The 25,362-nt window shown below is 37.8% G+C and overlaps 1 protein-coding gene and 1 pseudogene across 7 annotated transcripts in view; one reads left to right on the forward strand and one right to left on the reverse strand.

Annotated features, from left to right (window-relative positions):
• Positions 1–25,362, forward strand: part of RALGAPA1 (Ral GTPase activating protein catalytic subunit alpha 1) — a 210,289-nt gene that overhangs the window by 96,147 nt on the left and 88,780 nt on the right. For all 6 annotated transcript variants that reach the window (XR_014780905.1, XM_084791681.1, XM_084791684.1 and 3 more), the window contains 9 exons: positions 3,939–4,091; positions 8,236–8,429; positions 8,871–8,969; positions 9,609–9,764; positions 11,778–11,906; positions 19,996–20,121; positions 22,226–22,284; positions 23,580–23,688; positions 25,026–25,136. Coding sequence is in view for 5 of the 6 variants with exons in the window: in XM_084791681.1 (XP_084647807.1) it covers positions 3,939–4,091; positions 8,236–8,429; positions 8,871–8,969; positions 9,609–9,764; positions 11,778–11,906; positions 19,996–20,121; positions 22,226–22,284; positions 23,580–23,688; positions 25,026–25,136 (1,136 nt within the window). In the remaining variant the exon portion in view is untranslated. The remainder of the gene's footprint in view (positions 1–3,938; positions 4,092–8,235; positions 8,430–8,870; positions 8,970–9,608; positions 9,765–11,777; positions 11,907–19,995; positions 20,122–22,225; positions 22,285–23,579; positions 23,689–25,025; positions 25,137–25,362) is intronic.
• Positions 436–2,013, reverse strand: LOC311603404 (ubiquitin-ribosomal protein eS31 fusion protein-like; annotated as a pseudogene). Its single transcript has one exon. The product of its transcript is annotated as a ubiquitin-ribosomal protein eS31 fusion protein-like (transcript).

Below are 25,362 nucleotides of genomic sequence, written 5' to 3' on the forward strand. Positions count from 1 at the left end.
GCCAGTAAGAAGACATTTGGTAATATACTAGAATTCTGTGGTTACCAAGCAAATCATCCTCTTCAGATGCTTATTAAATATGACCAAATCCAACTTTAATATATCAATGGGGTCCTGGAAATGGAGTCATTTATTTCAGGGTTAGTATAGAGATTAGCATGAGCATGAAGGTCCTGTAGTGTGATCAAAACCTACTGTGGTTCCATTACACTCTGATGCACCTCATCAGTGTTAGCTGTTCTAGTTAACAGTCATGAGGTAGTAGCTGACAATTCTAAACATCATAATTGCTCTAAAAGCACAGACACTTCCTCATGCAAGCTTGATGCTAATTCTAGTTTATTCAAAACATTAGTAAAATACTGTTTTTTAAAGGTTATCACAATGTGAAAGAAAATTTCACCACAATTTTTCTTTTCCAGTTCCTTCTTTTTATTAACTCATACACAACTGCTTGTCTTCTGGGTGTTGAAGCTGTAAGTCAGACAACACTTGCCACAGTAATGTTTGTCAAAGTGGCTAGCCATGAAAACTCCAGCACCACACTCATCAGAAGGACACTCTCTACGAAGAAGTCAACTTATTTTGCCATTTTCATCCTCCTTACAGTATTTCAGCACAGTCAACTTAACCTTCTTCCTCTTATGCTTATTCTTGGGAGTGGTGTAAGACTTCTTCGTTTTCTCAGCACCGCCATGAAGTCTGAACACAAGTGAAGGGTGGACTCCTTTTGAATGCTGCAGGCACAGAGCAGCCATCTTCCAGCTGCTTACCAGCAAAGATCAGCCTCTGCTGAGCAGGAGGAATTCCTTCCTTATCCTGGAGCTTGGCCTTTACATTTTCTATAGTGTCCGAGGGTTCAACCTTGAGCGTGATGGTCTTCCCCATAAGGGTCCTCACACAGATCTGCATCTTGGTGGTGGCTCCACTGCAGATGGCGGCTTGGAAAAAGTCATCACACTTTTTCTTATGTCTCTGAATTCATCAAAAATAAAGTTCTAGGAGCTAGGGAGACGATTCCATGGGTAAAGTCCTAGCTGAGCAAGCATGTGGGTCTGAGTTTGGATACTAGGACCCTCATAGAAACGAGACGTGGGAGTGTGTTCTTCTCACTTTAACCTTGGGGCACTAAGCCTGGGGGAGCCTGACTGCTGGCCCTCCAGTCTACCCAAAACAGGAAGCTCCAAGTTGAGTGAGAATTGGTGTCTCAAATTAAAAGCTGGACAACATTAGAAAACGACAAACTAATATCAACAATCTGGCCTCACCATGCTCCTTACATGTGCCACATGGAGATGAGTGCACCTGCACATACATGTACACACACACACACACACACACACACACACACACACAAAAGTATATAATAGTTCCAAACAAGGAATTATAAAAATTAACACTTATATGTGGAGAAATTGGTTCTACATTAATTTATATTGTCTTTTTTTTTTTTTTTTTTTGAGATGGAGTCTCTCTGTACATAGCCTTTGCTGTCCTGAACTCACTTTGTAGACCTGGCTGCCACCGAATGTGCAGAGATCCACCTGCCTCTGCCTCCTAGAGTGCTCAGATTACAGCTGTGTGTTACCTCTCCCAGCTTATATTGTCTTTTTTAAATGGTAACTAAACTAAGAACTTTAATATGCGTGCAACCTAATTGTGCTGCATTCAGTGACTGATTCTGTTACTTTCTTGAGAGGTTTTATTAGGACTACAAATCTTAATCACTGATTTTGTCAATAACACAGGGTTGTTTAAATCAGCTTTGTTTTTTGTTCACAAACATAAAATCAGCCGTGACTATAACTCTATAGGCTCGGTATACAAAACTGTTGGACATAATATTTTCTATTGGTCATTTGCATGCATTATCACATTGTTAACTGTTTTATAAGAGGAATGTTAGTTTCCTTAATAGCTTCCCTTCTGTTCAGTACAGAAGGTTTCAGACACTACAAGAAATCTAGTGGGAAGCATTAAAAGATATTAAGTTTACTTCGTCCGGTAAATATAGACTCATGCATATTTGGGATATGAATATCTATATTAAAATATTGGGGATATTTTTGCATTTAAAAAGCTCTTCTAACAGGAAAAACGTTTAAGTCAGCCATTAGCGAATCTTGTTAATAAAGTTAAAGGTAATATTCTGAGGTTGTTCATCTCAATATAAATTGATTTTAAAATCTTAGGTCTTAAAGGGATATTTAGCAATAGAAAGATGGCTTATTGGAAAAAGGTGCTTGCTGCCACACCTGACCGCGTGAGTTAGGTCCCGGAGATTTACATGGCGGGAGAAGAGAACCCTCTCCTGCACGTCGTCTTCTAACCACCACACACCCTGTGGTCACTGACACACACATGCACACAGAATCACAATGTTTAATGTATTGGTTTTTATGAAATAAGATAACATATAAATATAAAAGAAGTAGATTTGTATTTCAAAATATTTGATGAAATTACTGATGTCTCTTGGCATATGCTTGAAGTGTTCAGGAGATTATTTTCATGTGTGACAATGCTTATGCTCAGGCTATGCAGCTGTCTTATTGTAGGAATTTTTCTTGTAGCTCAAATAAAAGAAACATGACACCTTGTTAATAATACGGCCCCACCTAAAGTTAATTGATATAAAATTACTATATTACTGATTTATGATTGTTACAGAATTATAATGCATATCATAGTTATTTATCTTTTTAGGCATTTATTGTGCTACTTTTAAAAATTACTCAAGTGATAATGTGGAATCACACTTTTGGAAAATTAATAGAAATATATAACAAATTGGTTTTTATTTTACTGTATAAAAAGAAGTAAAAGGGACAGAATTTTACCATAACTGTGTCTAGAACATTAATATCTCTGAGCTAGAAAGAAGTTAGGCATGAGATGAGATACTGTGTATAGCTTCTGTTGAGTTCGGGTAGACATCGGCCTGCAGCTACCATCGACCATTCTGTATGGTAACGTTGCTGTGCATTGCTTAAACTAGCAAGACACTTGCTGTGTGTCACGCACTGTAATAGGCACTAGTCAGCAGCAGTATAGAACAAGTAGCAAACTGTGCTTAGGGATTTTGTACTCCACTGAGGGTATTTCAAACTGAATAGGCGTGCTGACGTCAGTACCACAGTGGTATACTGTGAAGATGCAAAAGTCAATGAAGCCATATAACAGGAGTTACACTTGGAAGGTCAATGGTAGGCTTCAGTAGAAAACAGTGTCTAAGACAGTGGGTCTCAACCTTCCTGTGTTGTGACCCTTTAATACAGTTCCTCATGTTGTGGTAACCCCTACCCATAAAATTGTTTCAATGCTACATCATAACTGTAATTTTGCTACTGTTATAAATCGTAATGTAAATAACTATCTGACATGCGGAACATCTGATATGCTACCCCTGTGAATAGGTGGTGCAGGCCCCAAAGGAGTCCTGACCCACAGGTTGAGAACACTGGCTAACCCAAGAATTTAACCAGGATTGTGTGGCAAAGGGAAAACAAAAACATGGAAGAGGCCTAAACAATGATGTTTTAATAAACATAGCTATTTGTCTAGAATACAAAAATTGCAGGCAGCTTGTAGAGTGATAAGAGGATTACAAGAAATTGGGAGGTTTGAAAAGATCAGTGAGGAGATCCTGTCGACTTGGAGAATGTTTGTTTGTCCGGGGGCGGGGTCTCAGGCTGTACTCAGGCTGACCTTGAATTCGTGATCATCCTGCCTTAGCTGTCCACATGCAGGAGTACAGGCATATTCCACCATGCCTAGCGATTTGCAAGACTTGTGATTGGTTGTTCTGTATGACAGTTTTTGTTGCTTGGGTTAGTTTTCTTTTTCACATTTATTATGACTTACTGGTGTTTAAAATATGTCTTAGGTAGGATACTGAATACATTCTTCACAGTGATTTTATGACATCATCTTTACAGGTTCAGAAAGCGCTTCTCCAGTTCATTCAGCTCTGGGATCCAGGTCACAGACACCTTCCCCTTCTGCACTGAATATAGACCACATGGAGCAGAAGGCTCTGCAGCTCGACGAGAAGCTCCACCACTCTGTTCTTCAGACGCCTGATGATCTAGGTAGTATTGGTATTTGCTGCTGTTTAGTAGTGCTAGTGCAGGAGGATTTAAATCATCATAGCTGTGGTGAAATATATACTTATTTAAAGACTTGGACTTTTCTAAGTGGTTTCTCTTGTCCTTAAAAGAGGCTATTATTAAAATAGCTCTCATTTTTTTTTTACATTTAATTATAGTTGTTTAAGTCTTACAATTAGTGATTGTACTATTTGATGTTGTATTATCATTTATTGATCTGGTATTTAGTCTCTCCCTTTCCTGTCCTTCTCCCCTCCTCCCTCCTTCCCTCTTCTCTCCCTGTCTTTCTTGTTTTGAGACAGGGGCTCAGTATGTAGCCCTGGCTGGTCTGGCCTGGAACTCACAGAGGTCTGCTGATCCTGCCTCACAGTTGCTGGGATTGAAAGTGTGTCACCATGCCTGGTTCCTTGTTTTAAAATTTTGGCTTTCAGACAGGGTGTTTCACTGTAGCCCAGCTTGGCCGGTCTCTAACCCCTTCTTCTCCTGCCTCAGCTGGGATTCTAGGAAACCCCCACACTTGCAGGTCTCTTAATATTGTACTTGAGTATCTTGCTCACTCACAGGAGGAAGTAACAGCCTTCTCTTTTGTTAGTCAAGGTTTCAGTAAAACAATTTGTCAAATTAGTAATTTTACCTTTTTTTTTTCAGTCCAGGTAACTGAAATCCTGAATGGTATAAAAAATGTCAGATAAATACATGTCAAGGATGTAGTTGACAAAGGCATTTATAAGTCCATTATATATTAAATATTATATTTATATATTATAAGTTCATTATATATTAAGTCCATTTTTATTATTCATGTAGCATATTTACTCTTACCAAAAAAAGAAATGAAAACTGTTTAACTGCTGAGCTATTTTAAAGGGCTTATTCTTTCCCCCATCCTCTTTTTATTTCTGAAATTATTTCAGTTTATTTTGTTTGTTGGTGTTTTTATTATTATTAAAAATAGATTTTTCTCTCATATAATACATCCAGCTAACAATTTCCCTTCTCCTCCAGAGTGGCCAGAGCCACTCCCCCTACATTTCCTCATGAGAAAAGAATAGCCCTCTAAGAGATGACAGCCAAACAGAACAAAGCATGATAGAGTAAGACCAGGAAAAAGCTCTCATATCTAGGCTGGACAAGGCAACCCAGTAGGAGAAAAAGAGTCAGAGACACACCCACTGCCACTCTTAGGAGTCTCACAAAAACACCAAGCTGCAATAGGACCTAGCACAGACCAGTGCAGGCCCCATGCTTGCCGTTTCTGTCTCTGTGAGCCCCGATCAGCCCTGCTTCATTGATCAGTGGGCCATGTTCTCTTGGTGTCCTCGATCTCTGACTCCTATAATCTTTCCTCCCGGTTTCTGAGGGGAGGGACCCAATGGAGACGTCCAAATTAGACTCATTCTCTGTATGTGGGTGTGACTATGGGTCTCTGCTGCTAGAGGAACCGTCTTTGCTGATGACTGGACAAGGCACCAATAGCCAGAATATCATTAGCAATCATTTCATTGATTTTTTTTTTTTTGTCAGTTGTGTTTGGTTTTACCCTAGGTCTATGGATTATCTAATCTCTGGTTCCTGGCTATCCAGGCAGTGTCAGGAATGGGCAGCCTTTCATTTCTTGGGCCTCAGGTTAAACCAAACATTGGTTGGCCATTCCCACAAGTTGTGCACCACCATTGATCAGCACATTTTGTAGGCAGGACAGATTGTTTGTTGGTGCTCAGGTTTTTCTTTGCATAGCTGGCAGAGTACATTCTCATGCCAGAGAGACTAGAGCTGGAGCAGAGGGGGAAGGCTCTGTGTAGGCATCAGCTGGACCACTCTACATTCAGTGAGCTGTGGAGACGCTGTCATCAGCAGTGGGGCCTGCTGTCAGTTTTCAGAGAGTGACCCTTGTCCTAGCATCAGCCTAGGTTGTTTAAGGATCTCCATTGACCCCCTTTCCAACAACTCAGCTGAATGCAACAGTCTCACCACTGGAAGGAAGCCTTGCCTGGCTACAAAGACAGCCAGTTCAGATGCTGTATCCTGTCACAGGAGTCCTTATTACATTCACTCTCAAAGTTTCCACAGCACTAGTTTTTCACACTGCCCCCAGTACCCCCTAACTCCAGCTGTCTCTCCCTGCACTTTCTCCCTCTGGTCCCCTACCTCCTGCTTCCATCCCGACCTTCCCCCAGTCCACCAACAAAGTCTATTTCCCCTTCTTAGCAAGGGCTCGTTCCTTAATGTGCAGTTATATAGTGTTAAGTTGCTGCTTTGTGCATTGTTGGGACCTCTAGGATTTGTTTTTCTTCTATTTGAAAGAAAAATTTATAATTATAAAACCATTAACAAGATGGTTTAATAAATTCACAATTTATTCACATAAGTTCACCAGGCTGTTACTGCCATTTTGCTAGTTTATATCTCTGATTTCAGCACAGAATTTAAATTTTTAAATATTTTGTACCTATAAACTTAAGTAGAGCTGTCCCAAAAATATGTGTGTACTTCCGGCATAGCCACAAAGTATCAGCTTCATTCACGATATTGAATAATTACTGTTTTTATTAGCTATAGTACATTTTCTCAGTTATTCCATATTTTAGCCAAATCTACTTATTGTTTCTTGCTCTTTTAATTATTTAATATTTTGCTGTTTTATTTTGACAAGGGTAATTAGAGACAAATGAATTGATTGCATCTCTGTATACATACAATATATATATATATATTTATTTATATAAACACAAAGATTCTGTAGAGCAGGAAGGGCATTACAACTATACATGGCTAGACATCAGTAACTTTCTTTTGATATACTAGTTTTATATCAAAATACATTGGTTGGTTGGTTGGTTGTTTTAGGTTTTTTGAGACAGGGTTTCTCTGTGTGGCCTTTGCTATCCTACTTGGCTACTCACTCTGTAGACCAGGCTGACCTTGAACTCACAGAGATCTGCCTGCCTCTGCCTCCTAAGTGCTGGGTTTAAAGGTGTGCACCACCACGACCACTTGGTCCAGAAGGCTATTATTTATTATGAAGATTAACTATATAGTACCTTTTAAATATTGTTAGTAATTGTATACTTTACATGCAAAGAGAAAATTTAAGAATGTATTGTGTGCATATGTACATATATGTATAGTAGAACGGCCTGACTCTGAATTATCAATATATTTTGGATATTATCAGACATGCAAGATCCTACTTAAGGTAGGAGGTGGTGGTAGTGCATGCCTTTAATCTCAACAATTGTAGTCTGTAACATGTTTAATTTCTCAAGTTCTTTAGATGCAAGGATAGCTGCATTTTTGTTTACTTTTACTTAGTTATTTTACTGCAGGATTTCTGTAGCCCAGTTTTATAGGTGAGGAAGTATAGTCTTAAGTCACTAGGATAATTTGTTTAGCATAGTTAGTAGCAGAAGTGAAACTAGGATCAAGATTACCTATATTTATTGCTTATCACCATGTCAGTATTAAAGAGAAAGCATAATTATGCTTACTTATTATGTTCAAATTTTGGTACAAGTATCATTTTCATGTTGTTATGCCTCTTTCAATGCTATTGTGTAGACACTGGCTACAAAGAAATTGGCTTATGAAGACTACAGAAATTGCTTTTAGCCTAAGATTTTCTGCCTAATGATATAATCTAAACTAGATGTTAGATAAAATTGAGAGTATGTGTTTATAAAATTGTTATTCATGTCCAACATACATTTCTCTATCACAGGCCAACAGGATGGCCCAGCTAGTAAAAGCACTTTGTAGCACAAGCACCAACACCCGCATTCACTCCCAGAACCCACAGAGTACGGAGAGAGCCGGCCTGCACACACCCACTCTCACATGCATGTGTGAGTGCACACATGTCCACTCCCCCTTTCCCCATACACAGTAATTTCTCATTTTGGCATCTGTACAGTAAGTGGTAGTCGCATAATTTTTTTCATTAGTAAGTTTAAATAAAAACCCTGTTCAGTAAGAAATTATTACCAACTAGGGAATATGAATTGATAAGGTTTTGATATTATCATAAAAAAATAATCTATATTTACATTTCTTTTATTCCCTTTTGTAGCTGTTTAAGAACATGGGCTCTTTTCGGTACTGACACTATTGTGTTATATTTTTTCTGTAGAAATAAGTGAATTTCCATCTGAATGTTGTAGTGTGATGGCAGGAGGCACGCTCACTGGGTGGCATGCTGATGTCGCCACTGTTATGTGGCGAAGAATGCTGGGCATTTTGGGAGATGTCAATGCTATTATGGACCCTGAAATACATGCTCAAGTTTTTGATTACCTCTGTGAGCTTTGGCAGAATCTAGCCAAGGTAAGAAAGAAAATAAAGGCTATAAGAGGAATAGGATAGAAAAATAAAGTATTAATAAATTAAAGGCCAGATATGGTGGTTATCACCTATAATTCTGGCACTTAGAAGACTGAGGCAGCGGTATCATGAGGTAGCAGCCATGTTGGGCTATATAGCAGGTTACAGGGCTGCCTTGTCTATCCTGTCTCAAGAAACAACAAAAAGTGCTTTCTCCCCATCCCCTGGCCCCTAAGAAAGGAGTCCTTTGCGAATGTTGCTACAACTTGCCCTTCCTTTGAATTAAAGGAGCATTCAGCATTGTGAAGTCGCTTGGCCACAATTAGCCATAATGAAATACATTGTTACTGTAGAGACTGGTTCAGCCTCTGTTTAAGTAAGGTAAAACAGCTGGAAGAGAAAATAGTTTTAATATGTTTGTTACCTTTTATTTGAAAATTATAGATAAGAGATAATCTTGGCATTTCAGCAGATAACCTGACTTCACCTTCTCCACCTGTTTTGATTCCTCCACTAAGAATTCTTACACCTTGGCTTTTTAAGGTAAACCTGATATATAAAACATCAACATGTTTTTCTTTAATAAATTAGTTTTGAGCATCTGATAAAAATTTTAACAGTTATTTGGTCTTTGAGAACACTTGCTTTTTAACCAGTATTTTTAAGAAATAGTTCGGTATTGCATAGGGAGGAGAGTTAGACATAGCAGAATTACATTATTTATTTTTATATAATTAAGCAAAAAATAAGTATAGAAAAGTATGTCTTCAATGTTTTTAAATGTATTTATTTGTATTCATTTCCCCTTATTGAGGATCTACCTATGGCCTTGTCCATGCTAGACAGGTGCTGCAGCACTGAGCTGTCCTCACAGCTCTCATAGAGCATGTCTTCATTGTGCTTAAACACAGACAAAGTGTGAACTGTACTGTTAGAGAGTTATTTCCTTTTAAGAATTGTTTGATGTTTGGTCTATCTTTTAAGTGAAGTGTGTGATTATTCATATGTACATTGAACCATTTCAGATAATAGTAATTTCCCTAGCCCTGACTTCTAGTTCATTAGTGAAATAGAAACAGCATAGAAATACATGAAAACAGATGTTGTTTATTATATTCAATTGTTTAAATATTTACAAACAATATTTGTTTTTTAGTATTAAAACTGGTTTCTTAATTTTAGGCAACCATGCTAACTGATAAGTATAAACAAGGTAAACTACATGCATATAAACTTATTTGTAATACAATGAAGAGAAGACAAGATGTCTCTCCAAATAGAGACTTTTTAACACATTTCTACAATATAATGCATTGTGGATTGCTTCATATTGATCAGGTAAATAAATGTGCCTTCTAAAATGTTGTTTTATCAGTTGTGACAGTTAATGCCTGCTTCCAACTTGACAAAAATTAGAGATGGGCCTTTGAACATGCCTTTGAGATATTGCCCTGATTAATTAAGGTAGGAAGACCTGCACAGTGTGAGTGGGCACCATTTCCTGTGCAGAAGGATCCTGGACTGTGTAAGAGCAGAGAGCTGAGAGCTACAGGATGCATTCATTGCTCTCTTCTGCCTGTGCACGTGTGTGACATACTGCTTGAGTTCTTCTCCTTATGATGTCCCTTCAGTAGTAGACCAACCTGGAGATATCAGTTAAAGCATAGCTCTCTTAAGTTGTTTTGGTCGAAGTATTTTATTATAGCAATAGGAAAGGAAGCTAAGACATCAGTTTTCAATTCTGTTTAGCTCTTGCTTTTTAAGACCTAGAATTAAAACTGTCCTTCATATGTAGTGATTTATGTATAATTTACTTCCACTTTATAATTTTATTTATTCTTGAAAGGTGGTTGAAAAACAAGCTATTGGGGTACTTAAGGAAATGATTTCAGTGTTCTTTCAGCTTCCACATTATTTAAGCAGTTTACTTTTTTAAATATTTATTTATTACTATGTATACAGTGCCCTGCCTACATGTATACCTGCAGGCCAGAAGAGGGCATCAGATCACATTACAGATGGTGGTGACCCACGATGTGGTTGCTGGGAATTGAACTCAGGACTTTTGGAAGAGCAGGCACTGCTCTTAATCACTGAGCATCTCTCCAGCCCCAGCAGTTTACTTTTTAAAGAGCTTAAGCCATCCATTGTTGAAGTTTTTCTCTTAATGTTCCAATCTGTCTATTTTTAGGCATTTTATAATTGACTCTTAATTGACACTTGAAGCATATGAATTTGCTCATTTTTTATGTAGCAATAATAAGGCTTATTCTGTTTTATATTTTTATTACTAAATTATATTGCCATAATATAATTATACTGACTTGGCACCTGTGTCATTTATGATCACTGAATAATGACAAATAGGATACCAGGACACATATTTCAGGGGTCTCGATATTAGTTAGAAAACTAAAAAGTGAAAGACTTAAATCATATTGTATTTTGGTTAAGTGTCACTTATGAGTCAGTTGGAGAGCATTAATATGTAAAGCTGATAGTCATATGTCTTTCTGAGCAGTGAGAAAATATCCTTTATTCGTTTAAAATAATTATAGTGTCCTAACCCTATAAGCGTATCTCAGATCCAATCACATCCTTACTACTACACAAACAGTTTCCATTTAGGTCAGTCACACTCAGTGAGAGGAAGACTGGTTGGGAGAAGAAGGGGATGAGTGGGAACGGGGTGGGAAATGGCAAGAAAGGGTGACAAGAGTAAATAGTATTACATATATGAAAATACAATAAAAACCTATTATAATATATAAGTAATACAGGCCAATAGAAACCTTTTCTAAAAAGTCAAATTGAAAATATGACCAAATGCACTGTATCTTTTCTGGTAAACTTGAAACCCTTGGACCATTTAAGAATATTCACTTTAAAACACCTAGCTTTAGGTATCTGAAGCTAGAGATTTATTATTCAAGGACTTCTGGTTTTCTTTTTAAAAATAAGATCTCTCCATTTGCCACATAGCAAATCATAGAAGTTCAGTACAGATTCAGGGTGTGAGGTATAACACAGAAGCAGCTAGATGACTAGAGAAAGCACCCTGTAATTCAGTGTTAACAAAATGCGGAGTGAATGTTTGCTGTGAAGCATCAAGCTCTGTAATGTGGAAAACAAAGTTCTGTCATTTATACCAGTTAATAAAATGTGTGTTAAGTTCACTTTTCTAGCAAAATATACTAACCCCATGGATTAGTTGGAAGAATTAAGAATAGACATTTCAGGTAGCTCGTGTATTTTTTATTTCACACTTTACCTACTTTTAATGATATTGATTAGCTGATACCCAAGGTTCCATATGTGGTCATCTTTCTTCCCTTTTTTCCTTCTTCTAAGGACATTGTCAATACAATCATCAAGCACTGCTCACCTCAGTTCTTTTCACTTGGTTTGCCTGGTGCCACAATGCTCATTATGGATTTTATTATAGCAGCTGGGAGAGTGGCTTCTTCAGCTTTTCTTAATGTAAGTCTTTCTAGTTCTTATAAATTAACAAACTGTTTATCAAGACTCACATCACAAAACAACAAAGAGAGAAAGAGAGGGCTATTGCTGGTAAAATATAACAAATCATGTCCTGGAAGGTTTACCATGTAATTGGAATTGACTGCTTCTTCCACAGTAAAAAGAAAGACATTCTGATGTGCTAAACAATCAATGAAATCAGCTGATGAACTGGCTCAAGAGCTATAAAAATGTTTTACATCTGATAGGCAAAAAAGATTTAAAATCGAGAAAACTAAGGAAACAGGAAAGGAAATAAAGAAAGGGTTGTGAGTTATGGCAAAAGATAAGAAACGTGGAAAATAATCACTCTGTGTGTGTGTGTGTGTGTGTGTGTGTGTGTGTGTGTGTGTGTGTGTGTGTGTAGTCATCATGTTATTCACCTAGAATTTTTCTTTGACTATTAAATATTTTAATGGGATAAAGAACCACTATTTATGAGATAACCCAGAAATATGCCTTCAGAGTAAACCGTACATGTTTAAAAAAAATAGATAATGTCAAGAAACCAGGGTAGGTGGAATATTTCTTACATAAGTAGCATAGGTAAGCTAGCTACAAAGGTAGTTGCCTTGGACATAGTGCTAAAAAGAGTTAGATTTTGTCTAAGGAAAACTTAAGTAATCATTTAAGGAAACATTGGTAACATGGTCAAATACTGGATACAGTTGATCACCTGGAGGAAATGTGCAAATGAAAAAAAAAAAAAAAAAGACTGTGTTTCTACCCAGTTTTGTTTCTCCAGTACCTGGAGAACAGTCATTGTGTCTTGCATCTTGTTTCTCCAGCCTCTGCCCAGGGCAGTGCTTAGTAGATACCGACTGACTGACATGCTAAGCACTGATCTAGAACCTGGATGTGCTCAGCATTTTGTGCTTAGTTAGCCCTTTAGTGGTTTTTAGAAACTTTTTCGTCATTCTTTACAAGTATTCATTTATTGATTCATTTTTCTACTATTTGCTTAACAAATACCTGAGGCAAAGTCACTTTTAAAGAAAAGAGACTTACTTAGCTTACAGTTTTGGAGGTAGAAAGTCCAAATTAAATAGCTCTGGCTTTGATAAAGGTTCTTTGGTTTTATCACACTACTTTAAAAAAGAATAGTTGTTATGTTTATTTATTTGGCGGGGTTGTACATGTTATAGTGTGTGTGGAGGTCACATGTGTTTGTACTCAGCGAACAGATAGTAGCAACTAAGAGATGTGAGAAGCCCAAGCATCGTCGTTTCTAGATAGATGGTGTTCTGGTGAGAATGCGTGTAAGGTGGGATGCACCAGTATCCTATCTACCTCTTAACAATCCCGCAGTCTTTCTGCATGGTCCCACAGATAGCAGCCTTCTGTCAGGTTAGCCTTCCAGGGGACGGGATGGAGGAGGCAAACCACATAGAAACATAGCATTACTTCTGAGTAGAACATGAAGGGATGAAAAACAAATTAGATAGTTTTGTGCTTAAGGGGCCTATAGTCTGCTGTTGGAGTGCTGGGGTGTTAATGAATAAAGAATGTAGTTTCAGAATAGAGAAATATAAGAAGAGTGGGAGCACAAAAAGTTAATCTACCTGGGTTCAAGTCTGAGCTTTGCCATTCATTAGTTATATGACCTGTAGCAAGTTTCTTACTCTGTGTTTTGGTGTGTTCAAATATGAGTATGATTTTATAAGGATTAGTCACATGGAACATGTTATAGCATATTATTGGCTTAATACAGAGTGTGCTAAGTAGCTGGTAATATAGCTCAGTGGAAAAGTACTTAGCTAGCTTGCACGAAACCAGAACAAAGTAAAAACATTAGCGTCAGAAATGCTTGTAATCCTAGTGTTTCAGCATTCTGAAGGGAAAGCTCAGAGCCAGACTCTGCTACATGCTGACCTTAAAGCCACCTTGTGCTAATGGATAGCTTTCTCACAAACAAGCTACAGCAACCCCAACAGCCCTGTCAGGGCCAGAACACATGGATCATCAGGTAAAAGCACTTGCCATGCCTGAAAACCCAAGTTCAATCCCTTAAACACTCAGTGGAAGGAGAGACCCACCTCACCAGTGCACTCATGACATGCTCACACTTACACACACATAAAAAATAAAATTTGGAAATCTACATAAATGTATGTTTGTTGTATAGCTGAAGAGATCTCATATTAATCACTTGGTGGCACACTTGAAAGCTTAGGAAAACAGGAAGAAATGATATCCAAAAAGAGTATATGAAAAAAATATTCAAATTCAGGACTGAAAGCAATGAAATAGAAACAAACAAGTAATAAAAAGAATTAATGAAATGATCTGATTCTTTAAGAAAATCAACAAGATTGACAAACCTTTTGCCAGTTAACCAAACGACAGAGAGAATATTTAAATTAATAAAATCAGAGATAAAAAGGGGGTGTTGCAAAAGATTATGCAGAATTTTTCTTTGTTATGGAGTTGATAGTTTCATAGGATAAGGCCTATAAATTGACCTCTCAAAGGTAAGTAATACTATATATAGGAGATGAAGGAAAATATTCTTTTGTTTGTTTGTTTGTTTTTTGTTTTTTTGTTTTTTCTGAGACAGGGTTTCTCTATGTAGCCTTGGCTGTCCTAGACTCCCTTTGTAGACCAGGCTGGCCTCGAACTCACAGTGATCCGCCTGCCTCTGCCTCCCAAGTGCTGGGATTAAAGGCGTGCGCCACAACGCCCGGCGAAGGAAAATATTCAGATTACAGTAAATAGACTCAATTGAAGTATATTCAAAGAACAACAAATAATCCATTTTCCTTAGAGTTTAATATACATGAGTGTAGTCAACAGAAGAACAAAAAAGTGTTCCTTATCACCCAAAGCATGGTCTAAACAACTACATTACTGTGATCTGGTTGCTCGTTAGCATGCAGGCTGTCAGACCCCATCTCTAAGTACTGAGTTAGATCATAGATGATGAATGAAGTCATTGATCAAAAATCAGGAAGCATTGTTTTGGGATATATTTTAGAAAGTATTAAATGCTATGGGCCAGTTTATGGTGCTATAGAGGCTTAAAGAAATATTTCAAAATATGGGAAGAGAAAATTAACCTGTGCCTTGAGAATATTAAATAAGTTTGTTACTCTTGGAATAGATTACATGTAAGACAAACCAAAGATGATACACAAGCTCCAAGTCCATTGTAGTAGGATCATGGTACCCAGATAATCAGCCTCTTGGAGAGTGACAAAATTGGTAGAACTCAAAGGTGACTAATATTCAAATCACTGTCACTTCTTATTAATTTACTGTGAAAACTGTTGCTGATCAGTGGACCAGTTATGATGAACAGTTTTTTTCTACAACTTTTTCAGAGTTCTGCAGAATTAAGCTCTGATGCTTTTGATGTGACTAACTTTTCTTCCCTACATCAGGATATGGGTTATGTAATAACACCTTTTGGGTAATGCAGGAAATGCTGTTTTATATTCTCTAATGCATATAATGCCTATTACTGAGGAAGGTGAATTAGAAAAAAAAACATTGTAGGAAACAAGTTGGACACTCAGATGTGCCCCATAAGGTTAAAGTGAATCTTCCTCTGGATGGTGTTAAAAACACCAGTTCCACGTCTTGTACTTCGGGTTCCCATTTTAGATCTCATCCACTTCTTTCATTGTTAGTATTTCCCTTTTTCTTTTTTTAAAATATATTTTATTAATTTATTCATATTACATCTCAATTGTTATCCCATCCCTTGTATCCTCCTTCCCTCTTTCTTAAGAGGATTACATATAGAATTTTATCTTTCTTAGCTATTTGATAACTGTTACATACACTTGTAGGTCTGTTCCTGTTATAGCCTCATTTTCAGACATTATCAGTTACCTTACTCGACTTAGTAGAAAAACTCAACTAACCTCTTCAACTAAATACTGTGGGTTTTTTAAAGTCAATTTTATTTGTATAGGATAATTTTAAACCAGGATGGTAGATGTGAGTTTACCCTGCCCTTTCATATTTTACGCCTAGGTTGTATTTTAATCTGGACAGGAAGTATTTTATTTTTTGTTTTGTCTGAGACAATGTCTTGCTGGTAGTCCTGGCAGGCTTTCAACTTGGTACTGTCCTGCCTTGGCCTTCTTAGAGTGGGGATTTGACGTATACTCTATCAGGCCCAGTGAAAATTATCTGTTCTGTTCTGTTGAAAGTCATGGAAGCTTAAATCTTAGTAAGCTGCAAGTCTGTTTAGATATTAAGTCTTGATTTATGTGAATGGAAGTATTATATTGCTCTTATACTGGGTTTTCACATCTTTATTATGTATTTTTAGACCTATAAGCCAATTTGCAAGTATTTAACAAATAAAATGATGCTTTGGGTCTTGTTTAATGGACATGCAAAAGGGTAGAAGAGGAAATGTTCAGTATTGATACTTAAGAAGTGACTTAGTAAAATGAAAGACAACATGAAATTACTTTCTTCTGTAAGATTTATGGTGACATAAATTATGTTAGTAAATACTAATAACAGTAGATTTTTTATATGTATAAAAAAATAAAAACCATCTAGCCTGGTACCTGTTTCTTGAAGACAGAATTAAGATTTTCCTGTGTTTTCTTGGATGTAGTTAACCTTCTTGGGTTAGAGTTTTTCTTCTAGTATTTTCTGTAGGGCTGGATTTGTGGATAGATATTGTTTAAATTTAGTTTTGTTTTGGATTATCCTGTTTTTCTCCTTCTATGGTGATTGAGAGTTTTGCTGAGTATAGTAGTCTAGGTTCACATCTGTGGTCTCTTAGAGGCTGCGAGACATCTGTCCAGGCCCTTCCAGCCAGAGTCTCTGTTGAGAAGTCAGGTGTAATTCTGATAGGTCTGCCTTTGTAAGTTACTTGGCCTTTCCCCCCTTGCAGCTTTTAATATTCTTTCTTTGTTCTGTAGATTTAGTAGTTTGATTATTATCTGGTGGGAGGATTTTCTTTTCTGGTCTAATCTAATTGGTATTCTACATGCTTCTTGTATGTTTATAGGCACGTCTTTCTTTAGGCTAGGCAATTTTTTCTATGGTTTTGTTGAAAATATTTTCTGATACATGAAGCTGGGATCCTTCACCTTCTTCTATTCTATTATTCATAGGTTAGGTTTTCTCATAGCATCCCAGATTTCCTGAATGTTTGTATGAGGAATTTTTTTTTAGATATAACACTTTCTTTGACCAAAGTAATAATTTATTCTATTATATCTTCTATTCTGGTGGTGATGCTTGCATCTGTTGCTGCTGTTCTCTTCCCTAGGTTTTCCGTCTCCAGGATTCTCTCAGTTTGTGTGTGTGTGTGTGTATGTGTGTGTGTTTTTTTTTAATTAATTTATTTATTCACTTTACATCCCATTCATAGCCCCCTTGTTCCTCCCTTCCTGGTCCCACCTTCTTCCCTCCCCTAGTCCTCAGAAAAGGGGAGCCTCCCACCCCTCCCACCCCAGCTCATCAAGTAGAATCAGGACTGAGCAGTCCTCTTCCCCTGTGGCCTGGCGAGGTAGCCCCCGCAGAGGGAAGTGATCAGAATCAGGCAACTGAGCCCATGTCAGAGACAGCCCACACTGCCCTTACTAGGGAACCCAGAAGAAGCCTGAGCTGCCCATCTGCTACATCTGCGTAAGGCCTTTGGTCCAGTCTGTGCACGGTTCTTGGTTGGTGCTTTAGTCTCCACAAGTTTGTGTTTTCCTTACTACTTCTGCCTCCATTTTCAGGTCTTGAACAGTTTTATTCATTTCCTTCACCTGTTTAATTGTGTTTTCCTGTATTTTTTAAGGAATGACTTTGTTTCCTCTTTAAAGACCTCTATCATCTTTATTAGGTGGGATTTAAGTTCATCTTCTTGTGCTTTGGCTGTTAGGATATCCAGGGCTTATTGTAGTAGGATAACTGATCTCTGGCGCTGGTTCTTGTTGTTGTTTTTTTTTTTTTTTAATTATTCACTTTACATCCCAATCATAGCCCCTTCCCTCTTCTCCTCCTGGTTCCACCCTCCCTCCCTTTTCCCCTCCCCTAGTCCTCAGAGACTGGAGCCTTTCTCCCCTACCAACTGACCCCAGTCTATCAAGTCTTATCAGGACAGCCTGAGTCCTCTTCCTCTGTGGCCATGTAAGGCACTCTCAGCCAGAGGGAAGTGATCAAAGAGTAGGCAACAGAGTCTATGGCAGAGATATCTCCTCCTCCCCTTATTGGGGACCTACATGGAGACGAAGCTGCCTGTTGGCTATATCTGAGCAGGGTCCTAGGTCCTCTGGATGCATGCTTCTTGTTTGGTGCATTAGTCTCCTCAGGGCCCCCTAGGCCCAGACTTGTTGACTCTGTTGGTCCTCTTGTGGAGCTCCTGTCTACTCTGGGTCCTTCCATAAGATTCCTTACCCTCTGCCCAAAGTTTGGCTGTAACACTCAGCATCCCTGCTGGGTGGAGTCTTTCAGAGGACTTTTATGGTGGGCGCCCATCCTGTTGCCTCTCTTTAACCACTTCTGGTGTCTATTCTCTTTGTCCTTCTGAATAAGAACTAAGTATCCTCCTTAGGGTCCTCCTTGTTACTTAGCTTCTTTAGGTCTATGGATTGTAGTGTGGTTAGCCTGTATTATATGGCTAATATCTGCTTATAAATGAGTATATACCATGTGTGTCATTCTGGGTCAGTGTTACCCCACTCAGGCTGATTTTTTTTTTCTAGCTCCATCCATTTGCCTGCAAATTTCATGATGTCTTTGTTTTTAACAGCTGAATAGCATTCCATTGTATAGGGAAATGCAAATCAAAACTAGTCTGAGATTCCATCTTACAGCCATCAGAATGGCTAATATAAAAAACTCAAGTGACAGCATATGCTGGCGAGGATGTGAAGAAAGGGGAACACTCCTTCATTGTTGGTGGGAGTGCAAACTGGTACAACCACTTTGGAAATCAATTTGTGCTTTCTCAGAAAATTGGAAACAACCCTACCTCAAGACCCAGTTATACCACTCCTGAGCATATTATATATACCCAAAAGATGCTCCACTGCACGACAAGGACATACGCTCAACTGTGTTCATAGCGATGTTATTCACAATACCTAGAAACTGGAAACAATCCAGAAGTCCCTCAATAGAAGAATTGATTGTGTTCTTATGCTGGCATTTAGCCATCTGGCCATCCTTGGTGTTGACTACATGCAAGACTCCTCAGGAGGACAGGCAAAGCCTTGGTCCTGACAGTGGAGTTCAGGGGATAAAGTGGAGCTCACCTCTGATGGCTGTGTCACAGGTGGTCCAGGCGGGCAGGGAATTGGCAGGGATGGGTCTAAACTGGATGTTGCTGGTGCCCCCCCTCAGGCCTCCTCCCAGAATTAACACTTTAATCCCCTTTCATTTATCCTAAAGTAGTGACATTGAGGATCAGCTTATTTGAGTACTAGGTAATGATTAAGCATTGAAAGTAACTTAGCCAGGCACGGTTGCATGTGCCTATGAGTCCAGCATGGGAGAGGCTGAAGTAGGAGCTTCACAGCCTGGACCACAGCATGAGTGCGAGACCACCCAGGGTGATGTAGCAATACGCTCGCTCTCAAGAAATAAACAACAAAACACTCATTTTCTCTTTAATTAGATTAAATGTATGCTGGCTACCAGTTTATATTTCTATTTAAAAGTCACTAGCTGCAGATTATTTCTGTTTGTTGCTTTCCAAGAAATTTTTGTTATTTGTCCATTGTATTTACTGAAAATAATCATACTTTCTGTAGAAAATCTAGATGGAGTTGGGTGCAGTGGCATACTCCTGTAATCCCAGCACTAGGGGAGGCAGAAGCAGGCAGATCTCTGTGAGTTTGAGGCCAGCCTCATCTACAAAGTGAGTCCAGAATAGTCGAGGCTACACAGAGAAAACAACAACAAAAAGGAAAAAAAGAAAAAAGAAAGAAAAAGAAATTCTAGATGGAAACCTAAGTCTTTGACATTCTTCCTTTTTAAACTTTTTATGTTCTCACTGCCCTGTATAATGTAATTATATAAGAGAATATTTTAATGGTAGTTTAAGAACACAATGAAAGAGCATTTAAAGGTTGTTTAATCTGATATATAGGCACCAAGAGTGGAAGCACAAGTTCTCCTGGGATCTTTAGTTTGCTTTCCTAACTTATATTGTGAACTGCCTGCGCTCCATCCCAACATCCCTGATATTGCTGTGTCTCAGTTTACAGATGTTAAGGTAAGACATCAGGTGCTAGTATTTAGTATATGGGTAAGTTTGTAATCATGAAGTACGTATGGTGTCATCTGTCTTCTCCCTTTTCTTTTTTAAATTTCTAATTAAAGGATGTTAATGCTCCAGGCATAAAAGTACAATGTCTGCTAAGAACAAAGCCGTTTCAGATTTAAAAGCTTTGAAGCTTTTTCTCATTATTGAGCCTGCTCACATGTCTGTCTCTTAAGAGTCATTCATTTACTTGCTGAACATGTATTGAAATAGCCTGTGACCCAGACCTATGCTGCTAATATAAGGCTTCTAAGATTGAGATGCTGAACTACAGCTGAATAGTTTGACTTCCACCTTCTTTTTCTTGATAAATTACATCAAGGTGATAGAACTTTACTGCTATATAAAACTTTGTATGAAACATGGAGTGGCAGTCTCCTGTACCTGAAGCGTAAAGGTCTTGCACAATCACCAGGAACAAGCATGACAGTTAACCCTTGTGATCTATACTCAAGGTTTTCAGGTTAGAAAACTAGGTAAGAAGTTGTTTTTGAGCCTCTGTTTCAGGAGGCCCCGTGGCATGATGGATGACATATTTAGTTCTCTGCACTTAATGCCTTTTAGACCAAGGTAGAAGAAAGCAGTGTGAAAAGTTCTGGAAAGGCTCTGGGCCCAGCAATGTGAGCCATAGTAAAAAATTACTAAAAAGTGACTAAGTCATTGTCTCTAACTGATGCCTGTATACTTTAGATTCCCAAGGGCTTAGCACTCCTGTTAATAAAGTGTGCTTTGACAGGAACTGCAAGACGGTTTTCATGTTGAACTTGAAATGGTCTTTAGCATTAGAAGAGTTGAGAAAAAAGACACTGTGGCTCCTGGGAGAGCATGCTGATGTTCCCCCACCCCTTTTATCCAAGTTGTTTTCTCTGAAAGTTTTGGGTTGGGTTTTTTAATCCTTTAAAAATGTGTTTAAGTCAGTATATATAGTGTGGGTTTCATTTTAGCATATGTTGAGCTGTTTGAGTCAAGGTCTCACCATGTATCCAAGACTGGCATAGAATTTACTCTAACCCAGGCTGTTTTTGAACTGATAGAGATCCTCATGCCCCAGCCTCCAAGGTACAGGTATCACAGGCTCATAGCACCAAGCTCAGGTTTTTCTGGAGTGGGAGTGGGTTTTGGGTTTTTGAGACAGGGTTTTTCTTTGTAGCCTTGGCTGCCCTGGACTCGCTTTATAGACCAGGCTGGCCTCGAACTCACAGGAGTTCCACCTGCCCCTGCCTTCCAAGTGCTAGGAACCAAGCTCAGTGTTAAAGTGGAATACTATAGAAAGGTGACTTTTAAATTTGTTTCGTTTAATGTTTTTCAAACAAGATCTCACACTGTAGCCCCAGTTGGCCTCAAACTTGGTATGTAGCCCAGACTGGCCTGAACCTAGTGATCCTTCCACCTCTGCCTGCTGGTTCCTGAGATTGCAAGCATATGGCATGATGGCCTGCGTGTACTGTTGTCTTTTTGTCACACTGATTTCTTTTCTTTAGATAAATAACTATAAATGGAATTGCTTTGGATTATATGGCTATTTTAAACATTATTAATCTGTATTCATCAGAGGTTGGCCTGTAATTTTTAAAAAAGTATTCTTATGGATTTGGATATACAGACAGAATTCACTGGCCTCATAAAATGAGTATGGAGAATGTTCCTACTTCTTCAGTTTTTTAAAAGAGTTTGATAAAAAAAATCATCTTAATTTTTAAAATGTTTGGTTTAATTTGCCAGTGAAGCCATCTGTCCCTGCCTTTCAAATAATACCTAAAATTTTTTTAAAGTATTCATGCCATTTAGGTATCAGTTATGCTGTAGAGTGAGTGAGCTTTTGTTACTCTCCTAATCATGAAAAAAGTTATTTTTAAACATATTTTAATTGTAAATTTCATTATCTGTTAGCTACTTGTAGAATAATGCTCAGGTTTTATTAAAGAACAAACTGTTTACTTACCTGCTTGGTTTCTAATGCCCAGAGCACTGTCTGGCCCAGAATAGCTAACTAATAAAGATTTGTTGAATTGGTACATGAAATCGTAGTCATTTCTTCTGTTTCTTTTTATTTTAGGAACTTATAATTAAAACTGTATTAAGCTCAGCAAGAGATGAGCCCTCTGGTCCTGCACGGTAGGTCAGATGTTCTTAACCCTAACAATTAATGAAACTACTGTTCTTGGTATTTTGTAAAAATTGATCATTACACTCCAAATTATTCCAGACTTCTAAAAGCCTTCATCCTCCATAGCTAAAATAATTTGCCTACCCTCACTTTTCCCACAAACACTATTGTTATTACTCCCACTCTTTGTTTTTTGTTAATTGAGCCCACACAGAATTTTGCTGCATTTTAAAATGTATTGTTGCTTTAGGACTTCATATACTTCTGTTGCTGAAGCCTCAAACTTGGTTGTTTAGATCTTTCAGTACTGTATAAGACTCAGTGGCTGATGTAAGGCCCCTACTCTGCAGACCTTTCAGTTGCCTCAGTAGTGAACATTTTGGTAGCATTAACAGACTACACCAAAAAAGGATACTTCACACTCTAATGTGTTCTCGAAGAAAAATATTTTTTCATTAAATTATTCTAAAATATAGTGTTGCACTACATTTAAGAATATCAGTTATAGTACATGCACATATGCCAGAAAAATAGATATTAGACTATTTTGATACTTAGAGAGATACTTGGAGTATATCAGACACCTAAACTTTAGCACCCTGGTTTCTTCTACTATATCACATTCAGCTGAAACTTTGCTGAGTTACATTGAGGAACAGAAAGCCCCACAAATGCCTGGGATACGAAACATCTATTGCTGCTGGGATTTTTAAAACAAAATTATTTTCAATTTTTCTTAATGTCGCTAGTTATGTTAAATTTAAATAACAAAATAATATTTTACTCAGTCCACCAGCTTATTAAAGTGGCCTGGTGGTGGTGGCACACGCCTTTAATACCAGCACTCTGGAGGCAGAGACAGGCTGATTGATTTACAGAGGACAAACTGGTCTACAGAGTAGGTTTCAGGAAAGTCGGGACTACCCAGAGAAATCCTGTCTGGAAAAACAAACAAACAAACAAAAAAGACTTTTTTGTTGAAAGCAGGTTGCACATTTGTTTGGCAAGACTTATCACATTGACGATTTAGTAGCATGCATATGTCAGAAAGATACTGCATATTTTTCCAGGCTACTACTGTTCTAGTCACTATATCACCATGGGTAACAAATTATACTAAATAATCAGGTTTCAATTTTGTGGCATACTCATTCTTTCTACTTTTCTCCCTTTAGTCATCACCTAACTTACAGAGTAACAAAGTCTTTGATTCACTTAAACATTAAATGTACTAATTGATGGGTTTATTTCATTTAAAGGTTCATCCCTTGTGTAAGCTGTCTATTTTTTTTTTCTCCCCCAGATGTGTAGCACTTTGCAGTTTAGGTATTTGGATTTGTGAAGAATTAGTCCATGAATCTCATCATCCTCAAATTAAAGAAGCTCTGAATGTAATTTGTGTTTCGTTAAAGGTAAAGAAAACTATTTAGTGAAATATGTTGAACATAAGGGATTTTTTCAGACAGTAATCTTGTGCCCTTATGACTACAACACTTAATGATAATTTTCGTCATATATTATTACATTAACTCCTTGATTCTGACTCACTTTAAGAATAGTTCCACTATTGAATTTAAGGGTTGTTTGTTTTAATTTAAGGTATTTTTGTGATGAACTCTTTTTTTTTTTCTTGTCTGAACTTTTCTGTGCTTGACTTCTTCCCTAGAAAACATGTGAATGATGTCTTTAAAAGAAAGCAGCCATTTAAAACCACATGTGGGGGGCGGGCAGAGATGGCGTAGGCATGTGTTTATGTGTGGTCAGCTTTTCACGTGGGCGCTGAGGACTTGAACTCAAGATTCTCATGCTCCCTCTGTAGACACAAGCTGAGCCCTCTACCATTTTTGTCACTTACTCTTTGATCTTTATTACTTCCTAAATTGTTGAGGCTTTTGGCTTTTGGCTTTACTATTAAATATTAAAGACAAGTATCTTCTTTATAGCTGGAGTAGAATTTGTGCAGCAGTAGTAGTCTAGGGGCGGGAGCAATGGCTCAGTGGTTAAGAGCATTACTACTATTTCAGAGGACCCTGGGTTCAACTCCACAGGGTCCTCTTGTCAACTCAGAACTCTGTATTACTAGTTCCAAGGGATCCAGTGCCCTTTTCTGGCCTCCTTGGGTACCAGCAACACACATGGTACACATGCAGGCAACACACACCTCCACACATTAAAAAAATATATATATATATATTTTTTTAAAGATAATCTAATCATTTGGAAAATCTGAATAAAATTATGAAATTTTACTCTGGTTTGGTATTATTTTGGGGTTTATTTTTGCTATTGTTGTTGGAGAGAAAGTCTCAATCTTTAGCCCAGGCTAGCTCCTAATTTAGTAGAATGCTCAGACTCTCACTAGCCTCATGACTTTTCTGCTTTAGTGTTCTAAGTGCTGGGATTTCAATATGTTCCACCATGTCTTGCTTATATGAATATTTTTTACTTAGGAAAGAATGTTTATTATTTTTGTCTTAAAACTTTTGATACCTTCTGTTCAAGACTAAATATGTAATTTACCTAGAAAGCACTGTTGAGGAATACCAGCTAGTTGACAGATATTCCTGGTTGTGTGCTGTGTTTAGGCACTTTGCTGAGCTCCGTGAAGAGTAGAATGAGGACTGTACAGATGCCAGCTTTACAGTAGCTGGGTTATAACAGAAGGGAACAGGAAATTGAACTGCTCAGAAGCTAGGATTGCTGAGTGTGCATGCAGACCTTTTGATGGCAGTGCTCTCTGTTGTTGCAGTTCACTAATAAAGCAGTCGCCCACGTAGCTTGTAACATGCTTCACATGCTGGCTCACTATGTACCTCGGCTGCAGACGTACCAGCCTGATTCCCCCTTAAAAATTATTCAGGTAAATAACTTTTCATTTGTTTTTTATTATAAGCTTGTAAAGCATTTCTTAGATATTGATGTCTTGAAATATGAGATTGTTTTAATAGGTACTAATTTTTATAGGTAAATACTTGGTTTTCATCTTACATTTTTATAACACCAGAGTTCCTGATAATTTCTTTGTATTTTTAAAATGTTTTTTAAGATACATTTATTTCATGTGTGTGAGTGCTTTCCCTACGTAT

The sequence above is a fragment of the Acomys minous genome, assembly GCF_964271855.1.
Source record: "Acomys minous genome assembly, chromosome: 8".
In the NCBI taxonomy this organism is placed as follows: domain Eukaryota; kingdom Metazoa; phylum Chordata; class Mammalia; order Rodentia; family Muridae; genus Acomys; species Acomys minous.